Genomic DNA, 21,182 nt, shown 5'->3' on the forward strand with positions numbered 1-21,182 from the left:
CAACACACAAGGGCCTTGCTCACACTAGGCAAGCACGCTGCGTCTTTCTTGACCTGCAGTACAGTGGGGGACGTGGGGGGGGGTGTCTCAGTGTAACCAAGGACACTCACTGGCAGCGTTGCTACCCACAGTTAAGAGAAGCTTCTGTTTCAGTAACAAGCTCACGTCCATGTTCAGGACATGGCACCCAATTACCACCAGTCCACAGGCTGGTGGGGATTCCATCTTAGCCACGGTCACTGAGAACTCGCACCATGATTCCCACTATGAGGACAGCAATAGAAAGAGCCAGAGCCACCCCACGGTAGATGATCAGCTGTCTCCCCGTCAAGACCTCCCCGACGGTGGGCACTGCATGCTGGCTGCTTTCTTCCACTACCAGCTGGCCAGTCTGGCTCTCCGGTCTGATGATATCAGGCAAAATCACTCCATCAACAACTTCTCTTTCCAAGATGGGCAGATCTGTTTGAAGACAGAGGTGGAACATTCGTTTTGTCACTGTAGTATTAAAAAATGACCCTCAACTGTCAGTTAGTACACGTGACATCACATAAGAAACATTTAACAGGTGCGTTCAGAGTTGGCCTGGCGAATTGTGGCGGAGATGAATGTGATTGTCACGAGAACAGGAGCTCATAAACCCAACCTCTCTGGACAACTGAGCTTCAGACTCTATAAAAGCAGAAATAGACCGATGAGCAGAGTGAACCGTTACCTGCTGGGATGGGCACTGTCTCCTTGTTGCTCTTTAGCCCAGCTCGAACTTGTGCCTAAAAACAAGGCCATGTGAGTAAATGAGGTAGAAATCAAGTCAAACTGTAGCTTTCTGTTAAAGCTTCGATTTAAAGCTAGTGCTGAAAAGGCTGTAATATCAGAAGCTGCCGTTCTTGGTCATGAAAACGTCATATGACATATTAAGAGCTGACAACTCCAGAGAATGGCTCATCTCCCAGTGCTCTCCCCACTGGCAGAAAATGGCTCATCTCCCAGTGCTCCCTCCACTGGCAGCATTAACAGAAAAGCTGAGGGTTTAACATGTTTGCACTTATGCCTTTAGTGTCTCCAAATATGGATTAAGGGACCACATCTAAAGGTAAATGACATCCCCATCTAAAAACTAGTTTACTGACTAAGTCAATAGCAATTTTTTCCAATTATGTGTATGGGTGGTTTTGCTTGCCTGTCAGTGGGCCATGTCATGCAGTTTCCATGGAGGCCAGAGGAGGGCATTAGATCCCCTGGAACTGAAGGTACAGGCAGTTGCCCCCTACCTTGTCGGTGCTGGGAGCCAAAGAGGGATTCTCTGGAAGAGCAGTCAGTTCTCTTTACTGAGCCATCTCTCCAGCCCCCAAGTCAACAGTCTGTATATTCTATTCTCTCAACAAATCAACATGAACTTAAGAACACACAAAACATGAGCACTGGGCAAAGCCAAAGGGCTCAGAAATCTAAAGGGTGACGACCAGAATCCCTGAACTCCCCTCCTCCCTCCTTATTAAGGGTTCTTCCTCCTGGCCACCCATCTGTCTTCCACTAGGCCTCACCACAGTGAGATGAGCACAGTCTCTGCTCACACACTCACATGGGTCACCACCCCTGCCCACATGTCCCACAAATCACAAAAATTTAACACATTACTTCTTCGTAAGAACAGATCAATAAAAAGTTCAATTGAAGCCTTAAAAAGAGCTAATCGGTACAAACAGGAAACTATTTTTTCTGATTCTATTTACAGAAAAACAAAAATATATTGAGACCAATTTCTGTTTCCTTTTCTGGCTAAGAGGAACCGTCTCTCTGTCTCCCTTCAGCTTCCCACATAGTCAATGTGGTTCATGATGTATTGTCTGTCTCAAAACTGGTGGGATTTTATTTATCATTTCACCCCCGAAATATGCCTTGTCAGCCTTGGGATCCAGTGCCTTGTCAGCCATGGATGGGATCCAGTGCCTTGTCAACCATGGGATCCACTGCCTTGTCAGTCATGGGATCAAGTGCCTTGTCAGCTATGGGATGCTGTGGATATCGCTCTGTGTAAATAAAATACTGATTGGCCAGTGGCCAGGCAGGAAGTATAGGCGGGACAAGAGAGAAGAGAATTCTGGGAGGCGAAAGGCTGGGGTGGAGAGTCTACCAGCCGCGACCATGACAAGGAAGATGTAAGGTAATGGTAAGCCACAAGCCACATGGCAAAGTATAGATTAATAGAAATGGGTTAATTTAAGATAGAAGAAGTAGATAACAAGAAGCCTGCCACGGCCATACAGTTTCTAAACAATGTAAGTTTCTGTGTGTTTACTTGGTTGGTTCTGAGTGTCTATGGGCCTAGTGGATGACAGAGATTTGTCCTGACTGTGGGCCAGGCAGGAAAACTCTAACTACAATGGAATTCAATGCCTTGTCAGCTATGGGATCCAGCATCTTGTCAGGCATGGGATCAAGTGCCTTGTCAGGCATGGGATCAAGTGCCTTGTCAGTCATAGGATCCAATGCCTTGTCAACCATTGGATCCAGTGCCTTGTCAGCCATGGGATCAAGTGCCTTGTCAACCATGGGATCAAGTGCCTTGTCAGCCATGGGATCAAGTGACTTGTCAGCCATGAGATCAAGTGCCTTGTCAACCATGGAATCAAGTGTTGATGTGTTTTAAAATGACACAGAGACTGTTACCTGCTCTGCGACTCTATTCCAGTCTGTCCTCATGATGTAGATTAAATAGGAGAGGGCCTGGGAGAAAACACAGACTACCAGTCCAGACCAGAGGCCTGTGGATGCAAAAGGAACATCAGGGCATCACTTCCAGTCCCGTGATCATTAAATTCTTCCTTGATAACTCATAGTCAGTAGAGCAAACTTTCAGTTAAATTAACTTCTCAAAAATTTTAGATAAACATGGAGCAGAGAAGACTGAAGTCTGTCACCAAGCTATTAGAGACACAGAAAGACAGATGATGAGCAAAGAAACAAACTGGAAATTTAAAAAGTGGTGAGTGTTTGGCAGACACTCTCTGGTCCTTATTGATGACCTGTAGTGTAGTCCAAATGAGTGGCCAGATGTCTTCTGAGGTGGAGACTTGAACCAGCCTAGGGAAGGTCCAGGCCTGCAGTACAGACTAAAGCAGGAGGAGCATGCTACAGGAAGATGACAGTTTGGGAACCCCTTGAGCAGAGAGGCCAGGTAGGAAGTGACAATGTTGGAGAAGACCTCGGAGGACACATAAGCCACAGAAGAGTCTAGGGGTTTCTATTTATCCATGGTAATGGGGACTCACAAATGGGATTCAGACTGGTGTATGCATGGATAGATGTGAGATTTGGTTTTTTTAAAGCTTGCTTCGAAGCCAGGCATGGTGGCTCATGCCTACAATCCCAGCATCCAAAAGGCTGAAGCAGGAAGATATCAAGGCTATCCCAGGAGCCATAGTTTCAAGTCAGTCTGGAATACAGAGTGAGAGTGTCGAGGAGGAGGAGGAGGAGGAGGAGGAGGAGGAGGAGGAGGAGGAGGAGGAGGAGCAAGAAAGAAAGGAAGGAAAGAAGGAAGGAAGGAAGGAAGGGAGGAAGGGAGGGAGGGAGGGAGGGAGGAAAGAGGGGAGTCTTTCAAATGCCCCCTCCCAGAGAAGCAGTGAAGAGGCAGCGCATGGTGCATCTCCTCTGCCAGCTGTAATTTCGAGTTTTGCAAAGAAATGGGAGAAGATAAACTTGTGACATGATAAAAATGTGCTGGTTTGACAGAATGGGAAGAATGCTTTCCACACATATTGAGGTAGTCATACAGTTCTCTAATTAGAATTTACAAAACCGTTCTGAGGATATAGCCCAGGGCATCATGCATGGTAGGCATGCCCGGATCCACCTGCACTATTTTTAGTTTGAAATAAAATTCATTGCTACTAAAAGAAATGTATAGAAAATAAAAATGTGAATATATACATAAAATACATACAACTTTTAAATTACTTTGCACAATTCTAAACATTTTGAACCTCAATAAAACATTTCTAGTAATTATATGGTTTATTCATGTGGACACAATTAAAAAGTCCAAACAGAAATTGACGGCTCTCAGATGCATAAACTTCTTTTAAAAATCTGAGGTTAAAACAGCTTCATGGGAGAATTCCACAAAATGCTTACAAAAAAATAGATCAATCTTATTTAATTGCATGGGGAATACAAAACTTATTTTATGAAGTAAGCATTGTATATAAGGAATGTTATTAATAGTATGCTCTAACAAGGGCTGAGGCTGTGTCTCAGTAGCAGAGTGCTCACCTAGCTCATGTAAGGCCAAGGGCTCAAGCATGCACACCCAACAAAAACACACAAAAAAGAAAACTACAGTGAATTGCAAAATTCATATAAATAGTAACATAAAAGTCGAGCAGTTCAATTAGTACATCATAGTCAGGATAGTTATAAGGAAGATAGTATCCCCCACCTTCCTATTTGATCTAAGGCTAAAAGTTACACAATTGTTTCCACAGGCACTGAAACAGCATTTGTCAAATCCTCAGACATTTTTGTTATAAGCATTCCATAAAACAGATTCCACAGTCAATTCTTTTAAATTTTAGTTTATTATTTGTATATGTGTAATTATGTATGATTATGTGGGTATAATTGTGTGTGATTATGTGTATATATAATTGTGTATGTATGGTTGTATGTTTATGATTATGTTCAAGCAGTGGTGTATGATTGTGTGCATGTATGATTGTATATTATGATTATGTGTGTATGAGTGTGCATGTAATTATGGTTGTGTATAATTGTGCATATATGGTTACGTATGCATATGATTGTATGCATATATATATATATATATATAGTATATATGATTGTGTGTGTATGTAACTATATATGGTGGATATGGGTTACGATGTACATGTGAGAGTGTTGGGCACATGTACCAAGATGTCAGATGACAACTTTTAGGAGTTAGTTCTCTCCTTTCACAGTGGATTGAATGAGTGAACAAGGTCATGAGCTCATGGCAAGTGCTTCTACCCACTAAATCACCTCACCAGCCCTCCACAGACACTTCTTCTTTTTCTATTATTATTATGTGTTTTAATTTTATACATCAGCCATGGGTTCCCCTGTCCTCCCCCCCCCCCCCCCACCTCCACCTTCCTCCTAGCCCCTCCCCTCCATTCCCATGTCCTCCAGGATCAAGGCACCCCTGGGGATTCATTTAAACCTGGTGGATTCAGTACAGGCAGGTCCAGTCCCCTCCTTCTAGGCTGAGCATGTGTCCCTGTGTAAGCCCAAGGTTCCAAACAGCCAGCTCATGCACCAAGGACAGGTCCCAGTCCCACAGCCTGGGAGCCTCCCAAACAGATCAAGCTATTCAATTGTCTCACTTATCCAGAGGGCCTGATCCAACTGGGGGCTCCACAGCCGTTGGTTCATAATTCATGTGCTTCCATTCGATTGGCTATTTGTCCCTGTGCTTTTTCCAATCTTGGATTCAACAATTCACGCTCTTGTAGTCCCTCCTCCTTCTCGACAGTTGGACACCTGGAGCGCCACCTGGGGCCTGGCTGAGGATCTCTACATTCACTTCCATCAGTTATTGGATGAGAGTTCCAAGACGACTGCTAGGGTGTTTAGTCATCTGATCACCGACTAGGTCAGATCAGGCCCTCCCTCGACCACTGCCAGCAGTCTACAGAGGATATATCATTGTGGATTTCTGGGGACCTCTCAAGCACTCTGCCTATTCCTGTTCTCATGTGGTCTTCATTTATCATGGTCTGTTATTCCTCATTCTCCCTTTTCTGTTCTTGATCCACCTGGGATCTCCTGCTCCCCTAAGCTTTCTTTCCCTCAAATATTGCCCTTCATTACTCCCACTGTCGTCTAGGTTGTTCATGTAGATCTCATCCATTTCTCTGTCATTGGGTGATCCTTGGGTCTTTCCTAGGGTCCTGTTTTCTAGATAGCCTCCCTGGAGTTGTGTAGCAGTCTAGTCATCTTTGTTTTACATCTAGTATCCTCCTATGAGTGAGTACATACCATGTTTGTCCTTCTGAGTCTGGGTTACCTCACTCAGGATGATTTTTTCTAGATCCATCCATTTGCCTGCAAACCTCATGATGTCATTGTTTTTCTCTGCTGAGTAGTACTCCATTGTGTATATGTACCATATTTTCTTTATCCATTCTTCAGTTGAAGGGCATCTAGGTTGTTTCCAGGTTCTGGCTATTACAAACAATGCTGATATGAGCAAATGCCCTTGTGGTATGATTGAGCATTCCTTGGGTATATGCCCAAGAGTGCTACAGCTGGGTCTTGGGGGAGATGGATTCCCAACTTTCTAAGGAAGCGCCATATTGATTTCCAAAGTGGCTGTACAAGCTTGCATTCCCACCAGCAGTGGAGGAGAGTTTCCCTTGCTCCACATCCTCTCCAGCATAAGCTGTCTTCTGTGTTTTTGATCTTAGCCACTCTGATAGGTGTAAGGTGGTATCTCAGAGTCATTTTGATTTGCATTTCCCAGATAATTAGGGATGTTGAGCAATTCCTTAAATGTCCTTCAGCCATTTGAACTTCCTCTGTGGAGAATTCTCTGTTTAGTACTATAGCCCATTTCTTAATTGGACTGTTGGACATTTTGATGTCTAATTTCTTGAGTTCTTTATATATTCTGGATATCAGCCCTCTGTCAGATGTGGGGTTGGTGAAGACCTTTTCCTATTCTGTAGGCTGTCGCTTTGTCTTATTGACCGTGTCCTTTGCTCTACAAAAGCTTCTCAGTTTCAACAGTTCCCATTGATTGATTGTTTCTCTCAGTGTCTGTGCTACTGGTGTTATATTTAGAAAGTGATCTCCGGTGCCAATGCGTTCAAGAGTACTTCCTACTTTCTCTTCTATCAGGTTCAGAGTAACTGGATTTATGTTGAGGACTTTGATCCACTTGGACTTAAGTTTTGTGCATGGTGACAGATATGGATCTATTTGCAGCCTTCTACACACTGACATCCCGGTTATGCCAGCACCATTTGTTGAAGATGCTTTCTTTTTTCCGTTGTACATTTTTGGCTACTTTGTCAAAAATTGTATGTTCATAGGTGTGTGGGTTAATGTCAGGGTCTTCAATTCGATTCCATTGGTCCACATGTCGGTTTTTATACCAGTACCAAGCTGTTTTTTATTATGGTAGCTCTATAGTAGAGCTTGAGGTCGGGGATTGTGATGCCTCCAGAGGTTGTTTTATTGTACGGGATTCTTTTGGCTATCCTGGGTTTTTTGTTTTTCCATATGAAGTTGAGTATTATTCTTTCCAGATCTGTGAAGAATAGTGTTGGTAATTTGATGGGAACTGCATTGAATCTGTAGATTGCTTTTGGTAAGATCGCCATTTTTACTATGTTAATCCTGCCTATCCATGAGCATGGGAGATCTTTCCATTTTCTGACATCTTCTTCAATTTCTTTTTTCAGGGACTTAAAGTTCTTGTCATATAGGTCCTTCACATGCTTAGTTAGAATAACCCCAAGGTATTTTATATCATTTGTGGCTATTGTAAAGGGTGATGTATCTCTGATTTCCTTCGCAGCCTGTTTGTCTATTGTATATAGGAGGGCTACTGATTTTTTTCAAGTTGATCTTGTATCCTGCTATGTTGCTGAAGGTGTTTATATGCTGTGTCAGCTCCTTGGTTGAATTTTTGGGGTCACTCATGTATACTATCATGTCATCTGCAAATAGGGAGAGCTTGACTTCTTCCTTTCTAATTTGTATCCCCTTAATCTCTTTGTGTTGTCTTATAGCTCTGGCTAGAATTTCAAGTACTATATTGAATAAGTATGGGGAGAGGGGACAGCCTTGCCTTGTTCCTGATTTTAGTGGTATTGCTTTGAGCTTCTCTCCATTTAATTTGATGTTGGCTGTTGCTTGCTGTAGATTGCCTTTGTTATGTTTAGGTATGTTCCCTGTATTCCTGATCACTCCAAGACCTTTATCATGAAGGGGTGTTGGATTTTGTCAAATGCCTTTTCTATATCTAGTGAGATGATCATGTGATTTTTTTCTTTGAGTTTGTTTATATGGTGTATTACATTGACAGACTTTCGTATGATGAACCACCATTGCATGCCTGGGATGAAGCCTACTTGATCATGATGGATAATTGTTTTGATGTGTTCTTGGAGTCTGTTCGCCAGAATTTTATTGAGTATTTTTGCATCCATGTTCATGAGGGAGATCGGTCTGTAGTTCTCTTTCTTTGTTGCATCTTTGTTTGGTTTAGGAATCAGGGTAATTGTAGCCTCATAGAAGGAGTTTGGTAATATACCTTCTGCTTCTATTGTGTGGAACAATTTAAAGAGTATTGGTATTAAGTCTTCTTTGGAGATCTGATAGAATTCTGCAGTGAAACCATCTGGTCCAGGCCTTTTTTTGGTTGGGAGACTTTTAATGACTGATTCTATTTCCTTAGGGGTTATTGGACTATTTAAAAGGTTTATCTGGTCTTGATTTAACTTAGGTATGTGGTACCTATCCAGAAAACTATCCATTTCTTTTAGATTTTCCAGTTTTGTGGAGTAGAGGTTTTTGAAGTATGACCAGATGATTCTCTGGATTTCCTCATTGTCTGTTGTTATGTACCCCTTTTCATTTCTGATTTTGTTAATTTGAATGCTTTCTCTCTGTCTTTTGGTTAGTTTGGATAAGGGCTTGTCTATCTTGTTGATATTCTCAAAGAACCAACTCTTTGTTTCATTAATCCTTTGTATTGTTCTCTTTATTTCTATTTTATTGATTTCAGCTCTCAATTTGATAATTTCCTGGCGTCTGTTCCTCCTAGGAGATTTTGCTTCTTTCTGTTCAAGGGCTTTCAGGTGTGCTCTCAAGTCACTAGCGTGAGATTTCTCCAGCTTCTTTATGTGGGCATTCAGTGCTATGAATTTCTCTCTTAGCACTGCTTTCATAGTGTCCCATAAGTTTGGGTATGTGGTGTATTCATTTTCATTGATCTCTAGGAAGTCTTTAATTTCTTTCTTTATTTCTTCCTTAACCCATTGGTGACTCAGTTGAGCATTATTCAGTTTCCATGAGATTGTAGGATTTCTGTAGTTTTTTCTGTTGTTGAAATCTAACTTTAAACCATGGTGGTCTGATAGAACACAGGAGGTGATTCCAGTTGTTTTGTATCTGTTGAGATTTGCTTTGTGGCCAAGTATGTGGTCGATTTTAGAGAAGGTTCCATGGGGTGCTGAGAAGAAGGTATATTCTTTTTTGTTTGGGTGGAATGTTCTGTAGATATCGATTAAGTCCATTTGAGCCATAACATCAGTTCAGTCCATTATGTCTCTGTTAAGTTTCAATTTGGCCGATCTGTCCATAGGTGAAAGTGGGGTGTTGAAGTCTCCCACTATTAATGTGTGGGGTTTTATATGTGATTTAAGCTTTAGTAATGTTTCTTTTACATATGTGGGTGCCCTTGTGTTTGGGGCATAAATGTTCAGAATTGAGACTTCATCTTGGTGGATCTTTCCTGCGATGAGTATGTAATGTCCTTCATCATCTCTTTTGATTGATTTTAGTTTGAAGTCTATTTTGCTGGATATAAGGATGGCTACACCAGCTTGCTTCTTAAGACCATTTGATTAGAAAGTCTTTTCCCAGCCTTTTATTCTTAGGAGGTGTCTGTCTTTGAATTTGAGGTGTGTTTCTTGTATGCAGCAGAAAGATGGGTCCTGTTTTTGTATCCATTCTGTTAGTCTGTGTCTTTTTATAGGTAATTTAAGTCCATTGATATTAAGGGATATTAATGACCAGTGATTGTTCGTTCCTGTTGTTATTTTTATTTTTTTGGTGGTAGTGTGTGTACACTTCTCTTCTTTGGGGTTTACTGCTATGGTGTTATTTATTGCCTGTGTTTTCATGGGTGTATCTGCCTTCCTTAGCTTGGAATTTTCCTTCTAGTGCTTTCTGTAGGGCTGGGTTTGTGGATAAGTATTGTTTAAATCTGGTTTTGTCTTGGAAGGTCTTGTTCACTCCATCTATGATGATTGAAAGTTTTGCTGGGTATATTAGTCTAGGCTGGCATCCATGGTCTCTTAGTGTCTGCATTATATCTGTCCAGGTCCTTCTGGTTTTCAAAGTCTCCATTGAGAAATCAGGTGTTATTCTGATGGGTTTGCCTTCATAAGTCACTTGGCCTTTTTCCTTTGCTGCCCTTAATATTCTTTCTTTATTCTGTACGTTTAGTTGTTTAATTATTATGTGGCAAGGGGACTTTTTTTTGGGGGGGGTCTAGTCTGTTTGATAGGCTTCTTGTATCTTCATAGGCATTTCCTTCTTTAAGTTGGAAAGGTTTTTTTCTATGATCTTGTTAAATATATTTTCTGTGCCTTTGAGTTGGTATTCTTCTCCTTCCTCTATCCCTATTATTTGTAGGTTTGGTCTTTTCATGGTGTCCCAAATTTCTTGGACATTTTGGGCCATGACTTTGTTGGTTTTAGTGTTTTCTTTGACTGATGAATCTATTTCTTCTACCGTATCTTCAACACCAGAGATCCTCTCTTCCATCTCTTGCATTCTGTTGGTTATACTTGCCTCTGAAGTTCCTGTTTGTTTACTCAGATTTTCTATTTCCAGCATTCCTTCTGCTAGTGTCTTCTTCATTTTTTCTATTTCCCTCTTCAGGTCTTGGACTGTTTGCCTTGTTTTTTCATGATTTTCTTTCAGGGACTTATTGTTTTCTTCTGCTTTAATTGTCCTTTCCTCTAGTTTTTTATAGCGTTCTTCCCATTTTTTGTTTGTCTGTTCCTCCACTTTATTTTTGATTTCTTCTATATAAGGCTCTAGCCTCTTCATGATGTCATTTATAAGGTTGTTTTCTTCTTCTTCTTCTTCTTCTTCTTCTTCTTCTTCTTCTTCTTCTTCTTCTTCTTCTCATTCTGTGATGTTCAGGTCTAGCTGTTGGAGAAGGGCTAGGTTCTGGTGATGCTGTATTGCTCTTTATTTTGTTGTATGTACTTTGCCTTGACGTCTGCCCATCTCCTCTTGGGTTCGTTCTTGGTCTTATCAGTGTACTTGGTCCAGAGAGAGCTGACAGATTTAGGGAGTCTCTCTCTGGGCCAGATGGAAGCTCTGGGCCAGATGGGAGCGCTGATCCAGATGAGAATGCTGGCCAGATAGGAGCTGGGGGGCTGGACTCTGAGTCTTGGGAAGTCCCTGGGGGTCTCCTTATTTTGTCCAGATCGGAGCTCCTCTGGTCTCTTGTCCAGATGGGAGTTCCTCTGGTCTCTGGTCCAGATAGGAGTTCCAGGGCAGGATGGAAGCTGGGGGCTGGTCTCTGAGTCTCAGGAAGTGGCTGGGGTCTCCGGCAGATGGATGTGGGGGCAGGGTGTGGAGACTGCAGGGTCTGCCTGCAGTCTTGGAAAAAGGGTGCCTTCCCACAAGGTCCGCCAATTGACCAGAAACTGGGGCCAAGTTGGGCAGTTCCTCCTGGGATGGCCTGTGTCCAACAGTGGGACCCAGGGGCAGTTGCCTCTCTGGCTATAACCCCAGGCACTCACCTCTGTTCCAGATCCACAGACACTTCTTAAACATGATTTAAAGCCATATGCACACATGCACACTGCAGCCCCAAATCTACCATGCCCTTTAGTGGAAAAACACTAGGAGCATCATGAAGTCATGAAAACCAATAATTCCACAGTCACCGCTGGGCTCACTCCTGCTGCAGCAGGCAGCATGCAGGAATGCCTCCCTGTCCACAGAACAACTTTCCAGTCAACTGCTTTACCCCTCAGGTGACTAATTTTACTACACCAGTGAGATTGGGGTGGGTCACTAAGGAAGCTGACACATACCTATTATCCCAAGTTTAGCAGCAAACATCAGAGACACTCCGATAGGAAAACCAAACCCGTAGTAACCAATGGCATTCAGGATAGCGCCTATTTTTTGTTTCCCGGTACCTCTCAGGACCCCGCCACAGGTGCCCTGTGGGGAGAAAGCCAACAGTAAGAAAAGCTGAACAACAATGACCTTAAGTCATGCCACAGACAACAGTTGTCCATACTAAGAATAAGCCTCCAGAGACGGCTCTGGAATGTAGCCAAAGGGTCTTTAAACATCCACAGGTCCACAGAAGACCAGCCTAAGAGAGACCTTCTAGTGGTCAGTTAGCTCACCACTACCCAACCTGCCTGGACATATCCAGCAGTCACCATGCTGTTTGGCCAGTACATTACTCTAGACACTCAGATGAGAGCCAGGCAAGGACCCTTGACAGACACGCAAACATTAAATCAGACATGCAATTTGCAGATAAATAAGCTGGGAATGTTTTCCACACATATCAGAGTAAAATCACTGAATACTTACCGCAAGCGCATCAAACAGATGAAATGGAGCAAAAATGGGCATCACTTGGCTCACAAGGGAAATTATGTCCCTGTTCAGGAGGAGGACAGTAGTCAGTGACTTAGACACATCTGGGTCAATAAGATGGCTCTGCGGACAAAGGTGCTTTTGGCTAAGCCTGATGACCTGAGTTCCATCCCCAGGATTCACATGGTAAAAGGAGAATCAACACCGTAAGTTGCCGGCTGACTGTAACACGAATCTTAAAAAGACTTACTAAAAGAAACAAACCTGGGAGCCAGGTATGGGGTGAACGCTGAAAGATCAGAGAACAGAACAAGCCACAGCTACCTCACCTGGCCAATTCCTCAGCTGATCCTGTTTCTTCAGACTGGAAGCCTCTGTGTCTTCATCTAAATGGATCTCAAAAGCCTAAAAGCTTAACCAGCTCTAGTTCCTGGTTTTCACGCCTTATATACCTTTTTGCTTTCTACCATCATTTCCTGGGATTAAAGGCATGAGTCACCATGCCTGGCTGTTTCCAGTGTGGCTTTGGACTCACAGAGATCCGGATGGATTTCTGCCTTCAGAATGCTAGGATTAAAGGCATGTGTGCCACCATTTTCTGACCTCTATGTCCATCTAGTGGCTGTTCTGTCCTCTGACCCCAGATAGTTTATTAGGATGCACAGTATATTGGGGACACAATATATCACCACAGCTGACCTCCCCACATGTACTATGTACTATGGCATGCACATGTCCATGCATACACACTAATATTTTTTTAAATCACAAGCCTAACAATTTAGTGCAAACATTACATTTTAAGTATATGATAAAATCATACTAATTCAAATTTTATTAATATATAGTTTCTGACACTATAGAGGATTTTTTCTTCTTTTAAAAAGATATTTATTTTGAGACAGAGTCTCACTAAGTTGTACAAGGCAAGCTGGCCTTGAACTTGTGATCTTCCTGTCCCTGCTTCCTGAATAACTGCAATTAGAGGTCTATTCCACCAGGCCAGGCTGATAATGGTTTACTCAATAGACAATTTCTTATATATAAATAATTATGTAATTATTGTTACAGAAAACACAATAAAAGTATAAGATTGAGTCTATGACTTTTGCAAACATGGCCTCAAATGAGGGGATGGCCACCATCCCTATAAGGTGTGCTGTACTGTAAGGTGCCTGTCTGGGGATGAGACTAGCCCATATGCTTTCTTCTGTTTCTAAGAGCAAAACTGTACTCAGGTCTGATGAATGGCGTGGGTACTGGAAGTGTGGGATGATTTGCACAGGCTGGCATCATTCACCCTTATTTCTCATCTGTGCCTGCCTCTCCTTCCTGGATGCGCTACAAGCCTTCCTGTGAAGTGAAGGGCAATGCCCCCTCATAACCAGAAGAATGCAGTGAAGAAATCATAGAAGCAAAGACAGTTCTTGGACGTCCATTTACTTGTCATTGGTGAATATGTAGGCAACCACGTCCTTCAAAGCCGCCAGCAGAATTCCCACCAGGAGCGCACAGACACCTGGGAAATACAGAAGGAGTCACAGGAAACCACAGTTCTCCTGAATGTGACAAAGCTTCCCATGGGAGATTTGCATTAGTCATCTGAGAAACGTAAAGATGCAGCTGGGTAAAAGGACACGCTCCTGCAGACCCAGCTACGTGGGAAGTTGAGGCAGAAGGATTGCTTAAATTTGTCACCTGGGCATTCAAAACCAGCCTGGGCAACATGGTGAGACCCTGTCACAAGATCAGTGCTACAGTGTAAATAGTAATTCTTTTTCACTCTATAAGAAAAAGCCAACTAAGATCTGCTGTCTTAGATTCCTTCTAATGGAGTCTGTTCCCCAGAGTAGAACCCTCAGGAACATGAGGATTATATTTTGAATGTTTTTGTCCCTCTGGTATTCAGGGTGAAATTTCACTCCCAATGCAGAAGCAGGGTGACTGGACCACAAGGGCCACGCTGCCAGGCATGTGGGGGAGGGGTTGTTCTAAAAGGGCCTGACTGGGGACCACTTCCTTCTCTTCCATCACAAGAGTTCACATGGTTCCTCCCTTCAAGACAATTCAACATGAAGCAGATCTTGGAAACTGAGAGCTGACTTCACCAGATGACCAGACCTGGTGGAACCTAGATCCAGGGCTTGATCAGCCCTAAAAGCTGTGAGAAATAAGCTTTGCCCTTATCAAATTTACCATCTCATATATTCTGCTGTAGAAGCACAAACGGGCTCAGACATTACACCAAATTCAGTATGGACGCCACAGATATTGCTCACCAGCACACAGAAGAACCGTGGTACAGGAACATCGGGCCTGCTCAGCATTCCCTGCCCCCAGGGCATTGCCCACTCGGACACTGGCAGCCACACCGAAGCCAAAGGGCACCTGGGAGTGAGCAGTCATAGAGTCCTGAATGTTAAAGCAGCAGGGTCCAGCCATGTGGAGACCAGACAGACTTTACAGTCCAGGTTCTGGAGAGGGCTCTGACTACATCCGAGCCATGTGACTAGAAACAGATGGCTTAACCGCCTTGAAACCCGATTTCTCCACTAGTAAGTGGTACAGTGCCCCCCACAGAGCCTGAATCCAAGCAAGCCAGCACAGAGCTGGATTTGGTGGGGATAGGAGATCTGATCCCTCACACTCACGTCCAAGTCCCAACAATAACTCCACACTGGTTAACTGAATACACCAGGCAACCTGCTGTTTGATGCACAGGGTCTCATTCAGTCCTCGCTTGGAGTGTGTAGCTACATGGCTACATTTCCCTCCCATTTGTAAACCAAAAAAGTGAAATGCAGAAAAGTTAGGTAAGGAGCCCAGGCCACACAAAGGGGAGAAAGAGACAATCAGGACCCAACTCTCCCTCCCTCCCTCCTCCCCTCCACTGTTTAACGTAGTGACAATGGCCCATAGGACTTATACAGAGAAAGTCACTCATGTTCTTACCATGTAGGCAACAGAAGCCAGTTCATAGATGACAGCCTGGGCTCCCAGCTCTGTCACATTAACAAGGCCTGAAACAGCAACTCAGACAATACAAGTCAAATAGTGCACTAGAGGAACCATTTCTTTGTGAAACTAGAACACATATGTATTTGTATGTAGAGGTGCGTGCGTGTGTGTTAGTGTGTGTGTGTGTGTGTGTGTGTGTGTGTGTGTGTGTGTGTGTGTGTGTTACAGGATGCAATTGTACTATGTCCCCAGCTTCTGGCCCATGTTTTCATTTTAAAGAAGTCAAGAATAGGCCAGATGCAAAAATCCTAGCCATCTCTTCTTGTAAGTTTTGTAGGGGGTAAGATGAGGTTCGTGGGGTTTCAGGTGTCTCTGGAGTCACATGGGAAGAAGGGAGGCAGGACAACATGCTCAGCTTTGGGGATAACTGAAGCATGTCCACAGAACCTCACCATTACTGTCTGACTACGAACATTTCCAGAAATAAGAGCAGACTAATTAAAACTCCAGCAGAAGCACGGGTCACAGCTGGCATGGAGCCACACTCCGCTGGAAGCCTGGCCAAGCTAGCAAGGTGGTCAGAGAGTCAAGACACCTGAGTTCCCATTCCATGAGCCTCCCTTTCCCTGTTCACAAAACACAGGGCATAACAGAGGGAAAGCCATGCCGCTGCATGTGCTGACAGCTGGCTGAGGGTTCGTGCCTGCATTGCAAGCCCCTAAAGGACCCCACAAGACACCAGAGATAGAAGCAGAACTTCCACTCTGGGAAACTACCACTCTGAACTGTAACTACCCAGGCTGTGTGCAGGCTCCCCTGGGTGTGGACCAACCTGCGAGGAAGGTCCCAATCTCGAAGGTCCACCACTCGATGCACACCATGAACATACTGGGGATGGCCAGGCGGGTATAGGAGCTCCACTCCTGAAAGCACTCCCTTGTCCAACCTGGAGAACAGGCAAGAAGGCGTCTGCTGTACCCACTGTACAACAGCCACCACCTCTCACACAGAGGCAGGGACAGAGTGTCAGGGAAGGCCACAGCTTGGGAAGGAAGGGACCAAACTGGCAATGTGAGGAGCTGTCTCCACAACCAAATATATAAACAAGCACCCACGATGAGCTACCAGCTGGTGCTAACCATTAGACTATCAACAGCACCCTTCACCCACAACAAAGAAAAGCAGAAAATAATAAAGATTGATAGGTACAGAGAAATAGAAACCCTTGTGTGCTGTTATTAAGAACATTTTTTTTTAAAAAGGAGATCCCTCTAGAAATCAATGATGTAATAACTGCATGATTCAGCAGTTTTGCCTCTGGGTATAGAACCAAAAGTTAAATGAGATTTAAGGCAGAAGAGCAGTTTGTATGGCCCTGTTCACACCATCATTACACCACAGCCCAAGTGCGCTGGATAGTTTTATGACACAAGCTAAAGTCATCTGAGAGGAGAGAACCTCAATTAAGAAAACACCTCCAGAAGATCTGGTTGTAGGTAGGCGTTTTCTTAATTAGTGATTGATGGGAGAGGGCTCAGGGAGGGCCCAGCCCATTGTGGGTGGGGCCATCCCTGGGCTGATGGTCCTGGGTTCTGTAAGAAAGCAGGCGGAGCAAGCCATAAAGAGCAATCCAGTAAGCAGCACCACTCCATGGCCTCTGCATGAGCTCCTGCCTTGAGTTCCTGTCCTGGCTTCCTTTGATGATGAGCGGTGGTGTGGAAGTGTGAGCCAGATAAACCCTGTTCTCCCCAAAGTGCTTTTTCTTTATAGTGTTTCATGGCAGCAATAGAGACCCCGACTAAGACACCAAGCAAGCCAAATCATCTTCAACATTAAGTGGAAAACCAAAATGTTCATACAAACAATGTAAGATCCTCTCACAAAGGAAGGAAGTCCTCCAGATATAAGCAAGTTACAAAAAACGACCCATATTGTGAAGGCCCAATGCCAGGAGGAATTGACAGTGACCAGGGTGATAGAAACGGGTAGGCTGGTCAGTGTGGGCTACAAGTTGGGAGGGAAGGCCAGGGAGCTGCTGCATAATGGATACAGCCTTTCAACTCTGTAAGATGAAAGGTTTTAAAGTCTGGAGCTGCTCTGGTTTGAGTGTGTACCCCAAGCTCATACGCTAGAAACATAACCCCCCAGTCATAGAGTATATGGGGCTTTTGAGAGGGGATTGGGGCATGAGGGTGGAGTCTTGGTGGATAAATGTACTAGGAGGTTAGTGGGTTGCTGTGCAGTTCAGAGAGCAGTTCTGTTATGGAAATGAGCTCTTTCTGACACAGTCGTCCCATGTCTTCCTGTGAGGCTCACTCTAGCATGTTACAGTTCGTGAAGAGGCCCCATTGCTGGCACCAACACTAGAACCATGGCTCTGGTACCAACGCTGGAACCAGGAGCTCAAAGAGAAATAACTGACAGCATGGCACCTGCTGTTCTAATATCTGAGAGTCTGAGGCAGGAGAATAGTGAGTTTGGGGCCAGCCTGGGATGTTTAGTGAGCACAAGACCAGCATATGTTAATTAAACTCAGAATTTAAAAAAAAAAAAAAAAAAGAACCAAAACCAAAGTCCCCAACTTAATTTTCATTATAACCACCCATTCTGCAATATAAAGTTGCAGCAAAAGTAACTTATAAATCAAATGGTGGTGATGATTGCAAAAGAGCACAGATGTGCTCCCCACCACTTAGTGCGGTGGACTTAGTGTGGCTAACAGTGGTCAGAGTGCTCAGTCTGATGTGATGTGTATTTTACCTTCAACAAACAGTGCTCTCACGTTAGCTCATTTCTACTCTAGAAGCGCAGTAGCAGCCACGGGCTGTGTGAGACTGACTAGATGTGGTGGCATTCCAGTACAAATAGGCCATGAGCCACAACCTCTATGCTAAATAAAAGGATATTAATAAAAAGAAATCTAAACTACAGTGTCATTGGGAAAGTAAAAATGTATAGACAAGGACACATGTCTGGGCAGACAGTGCAGGCCTCCCCAGATGAGGGGCAGGGGCAGACACGGGCATGCTGAGAAGTTCAGGTGGCAGGAGGGGTGGCTTGGGAAATGGAAGTTATGTGGCTGGTATCCCCACTCTCAGATGCTGGGAGGCAAGCACCTCACCAGAGAATACCTTTGGAGCATGATAGCCCCGAGCCTGAAGCCATCAGGAGTGACAACTCTGCAGCTCCAACAGTGTACCTGATGTCCACATCCTCATCCCTCCAGCAGAGGCTTTAATGAGTGTGTCTTCAAAACATGGAGACAGGTTCTCTCACACACATCCCAATGCTGCTTTGCCTCTCATTCCCAGTGACTCAAGAGGCACCCCTGCAGAGCACATTGGCCTCCCCGAGATGTATGAACTGAGGAGTTGTGGCATAGGAGAACCTGCCTGGCCCACAGACTGAAAAGCTAACAGAAGCTCCTGGTACATAAAGAAAGGAAGTTCCTAAAAAGAAGAAAGAGGTAGTGGACACTGACACTTGACCAGTTCAGCCCAGCGTCAACCTAATCGGCAGCGAAGATACAAGAACATCTGACTCCAGCACCTGGAGGCCTTAGTTTTAAAGTTTAGTGTATTTCTATATCTTGTTTGGTTTGGTATTGTTACATTTACCCTCAAAAGTAGGCTAATCACTAAAATCATCCTCAAATACAGACAAGAAATAAAAAAAAAAGATGCACAAATAACACAGAGTACATGAGGTTTTACAGTTATATATATATATATATATATATATATATTTATATGAGACACACACACACACACACACACACACACACACATATATATGTCTATATATATGGAAGATTTATTAGAATGGCTTACAGTCTGTGGTCCAGCTAATCCAAAAATGGCTGTCTACCAATGGAAGGTCCAAGAATCTAGTAGTGGTTCAGTCTATGAGGCTGGATGTTTCAGCTTATCTTTAATACATGACAGAATCCCAAAGAAATAGGCTCTACTGAATTGAAAGGATTGACTTTGCTAGAGAGAGTGAGAAAAAACAGGCAAAGAGAGCAAGCTTCCTTCTTCCATGTCCTTTGTATAGGCTGCCAGCAGAAGGTGTGACCCAGAGTAAAGGTGGGTCTTCCCACCTCAAAAGATCTAGATGAAAAGTGGATTTCCCCTGCTAAAAAGATCAGAATTAAAAGTGGGTCCTCCCACTTCAAATAATTTAATTAAATTAATTAGTAATTTAATTAAGAAAAATACCTCATAGGTGTACCCAGCCACTTGGGTTTTAGTTAATTCTATATGTAGTCATGTTGACAACCAGGAACAGCCATCACACACTTCCAAATAATCACTACTCTTAGGTAACATCCAAGGCTATAGAAATGGTTGAAACACCAGATAAAGAATTCAGAAGTCTATTAGTAAAAAACAATAATGATTTCAAAGAAGAAAGCAAACAGATTTATGAAGTGAGGGGACAAATTCTATATATGGACAAGAAAGTCAGCTACATAGAAGAGAAAGCCAATGACACAGATGAGAAATTCAGGGAAGAAATTTAAAGTTCGAAAATAAAAATTCAAGAAGGAACATTAGGAGTAAAAATGCCACTTAATCGAGTGAAAAACACAATTTCAAAATCACCAATAGAGCAGGTCAAGCTCTATCAGGGGTGAAAGATGAGGTCAAGGGAAGGGTTGATCATCAGCTCGATGAAATCCAGCAAGGCCTGAGAGATGGGCCTCTGGGCATGCCTGTGGAGGTTATTTTGGTTATGTTGAGTTGGGAAGACCAACTGTGGGTGGTGACTCTCCCAGTCTTTGATGCTGGAGTGTATAAAATGGAGAGTGAGCTGCACAGCATCGTGGCTCATTCATTACTCACTGAGTGTGGAGCTGATGTGCCCTGCTGCCCCAAGCTCCTTCCAGTTCTCCACCATAACAAGCTGTGTTCTTGAACTGTGAACCAGAATAAACCCTTCCTCCCACACGCTGCTTTCCTCAAGGTACTTTATCACAGCAATGGGAAAGAAATGAGACTGATCAACATTTAAAGAGCACGAGCCTAACTTCCAAGGATTCCGTGACCTAAGTGATCAAGCCCAAAAGTCTGTGGGAAAGAAAATGAGTGAAAATTAAAGGCACAAAGCTGGGCAGGTGGCTCCGCAGTTAAGGTGTGTGCCATGCAGATAAGGGAACCAAAATGCAGATCCCCAGAACTCATGGAAATGCCAGGTGGGTGTCAGAAGACAGAAACAAGTAATCCTTGCTGCAAGCTGACTGGGAAGACAGTGCTGGCTAGTTTTATGCCCCTTGACACAAGCTAGAGTCATCTTAGAGAAGGTAGCCTCAATTGAGAAAATATCTTCTTAAGATCAGGCTCTAGGGGGCTGGAGAGTTGGTTTAGTGGTTAAGAGCACTGGCTGTTCTTCCAGAGGACCTGAGTTCAGTTCTCACATGGCAACTCACAGCTATCTGTAACTCCAGTTCCAGAGGATCCAACATCCTCACACAGACATACATGCAGCCAAAACACCAGTATGCATGAAATAAAAATTTTAAAAATAATAATAAAAGAAAGATTGGGCTTTAGGCAAGCCTGAAGTGCATTTTCTTAATTTATGATTCATGGGGAAAGGCCCAACCCATTGTGGGTGAGGCCACCCCTGGACTGGCCCACCAAATAACAGTAAAGAACATGGCCCAAATACTTTGACCAAATTAAGTAAGCCTTATTTTCTGACAGAGCTATCTCCCTAAAGTGGAGTTTGAGAAAATAGCTTCAAACACAGGAGGTGGGGTTTATATTAGCCCCCAAACTTCAGGCTGGTGTTCTTCAAGGGGTTTGGTTACATGGGAACTTAGCAGAACATTTCAAAATTATTTGGCAGAACATCTTACTAGGGTGGAGGTT

At 43.6% G+C, this 21,182-nt stretch overlaps 1 protein-coding gene across 1 annotated transcript in view; it reads right to left on the bottom strand.

Annotated features, from left to right (window-relative positions):
- Positions 1-226: 226 nt before the first annotated feature.
- Positions 227-21,182, bottom strand: part of LOC118588258 (multidrug and toxin extrusion protein 2) — a 45,320-nt gene continuing 24,364 nt past the window's right edge. The window contains exons 9-17 of the mRNA XM_036194477.1: positions 16,142-16,255; positions 15,304-15,371; positions 14,631-14,739; positions 13,795-13,870; positions 12,346-12,415; positions 11,829-11,961; positions 2,671-2,765; positions 716-770; positions 227-462 (exon numbers count right to left, since the gene is read on the bottom strand). Coding sequence (XP_036050370.1) covers positions 227-462; positions 716-770; positions 2,671-2,765; positions 11,829-11,961; positions 12,346-12,415; positions 13,795-13,870; positions 14,631-14,739; positions 15,304-15,371; positions 16,142-16,255 — 956 coding nt within the window. The remainder of the gene's footprint in view (positions 463-715; positions 771-2,670; positions 2,766-11,828; positions 11,962-12,345; positions 12,416-13,794; positions 13,871-14,630; positions 14,740-15,303; positions 15,372-16,141; positions 16,256-21,182) is intronic.

The sequence above is a fragment of the Onychomys torridus genome, chromosome 8 (assembly GCF_903995425.1).
Source record: "Onychomys torridus chromosome 8, mOncTor1.1, whole genome shotgun sequence".
NCBI classification, from domain to species: domain Eukaryota; kingdom Metazoa; phylum Chordata; class Mammalia; order Rodentia; family Cricetidae; genus Onychomys; species Onychomys torridus.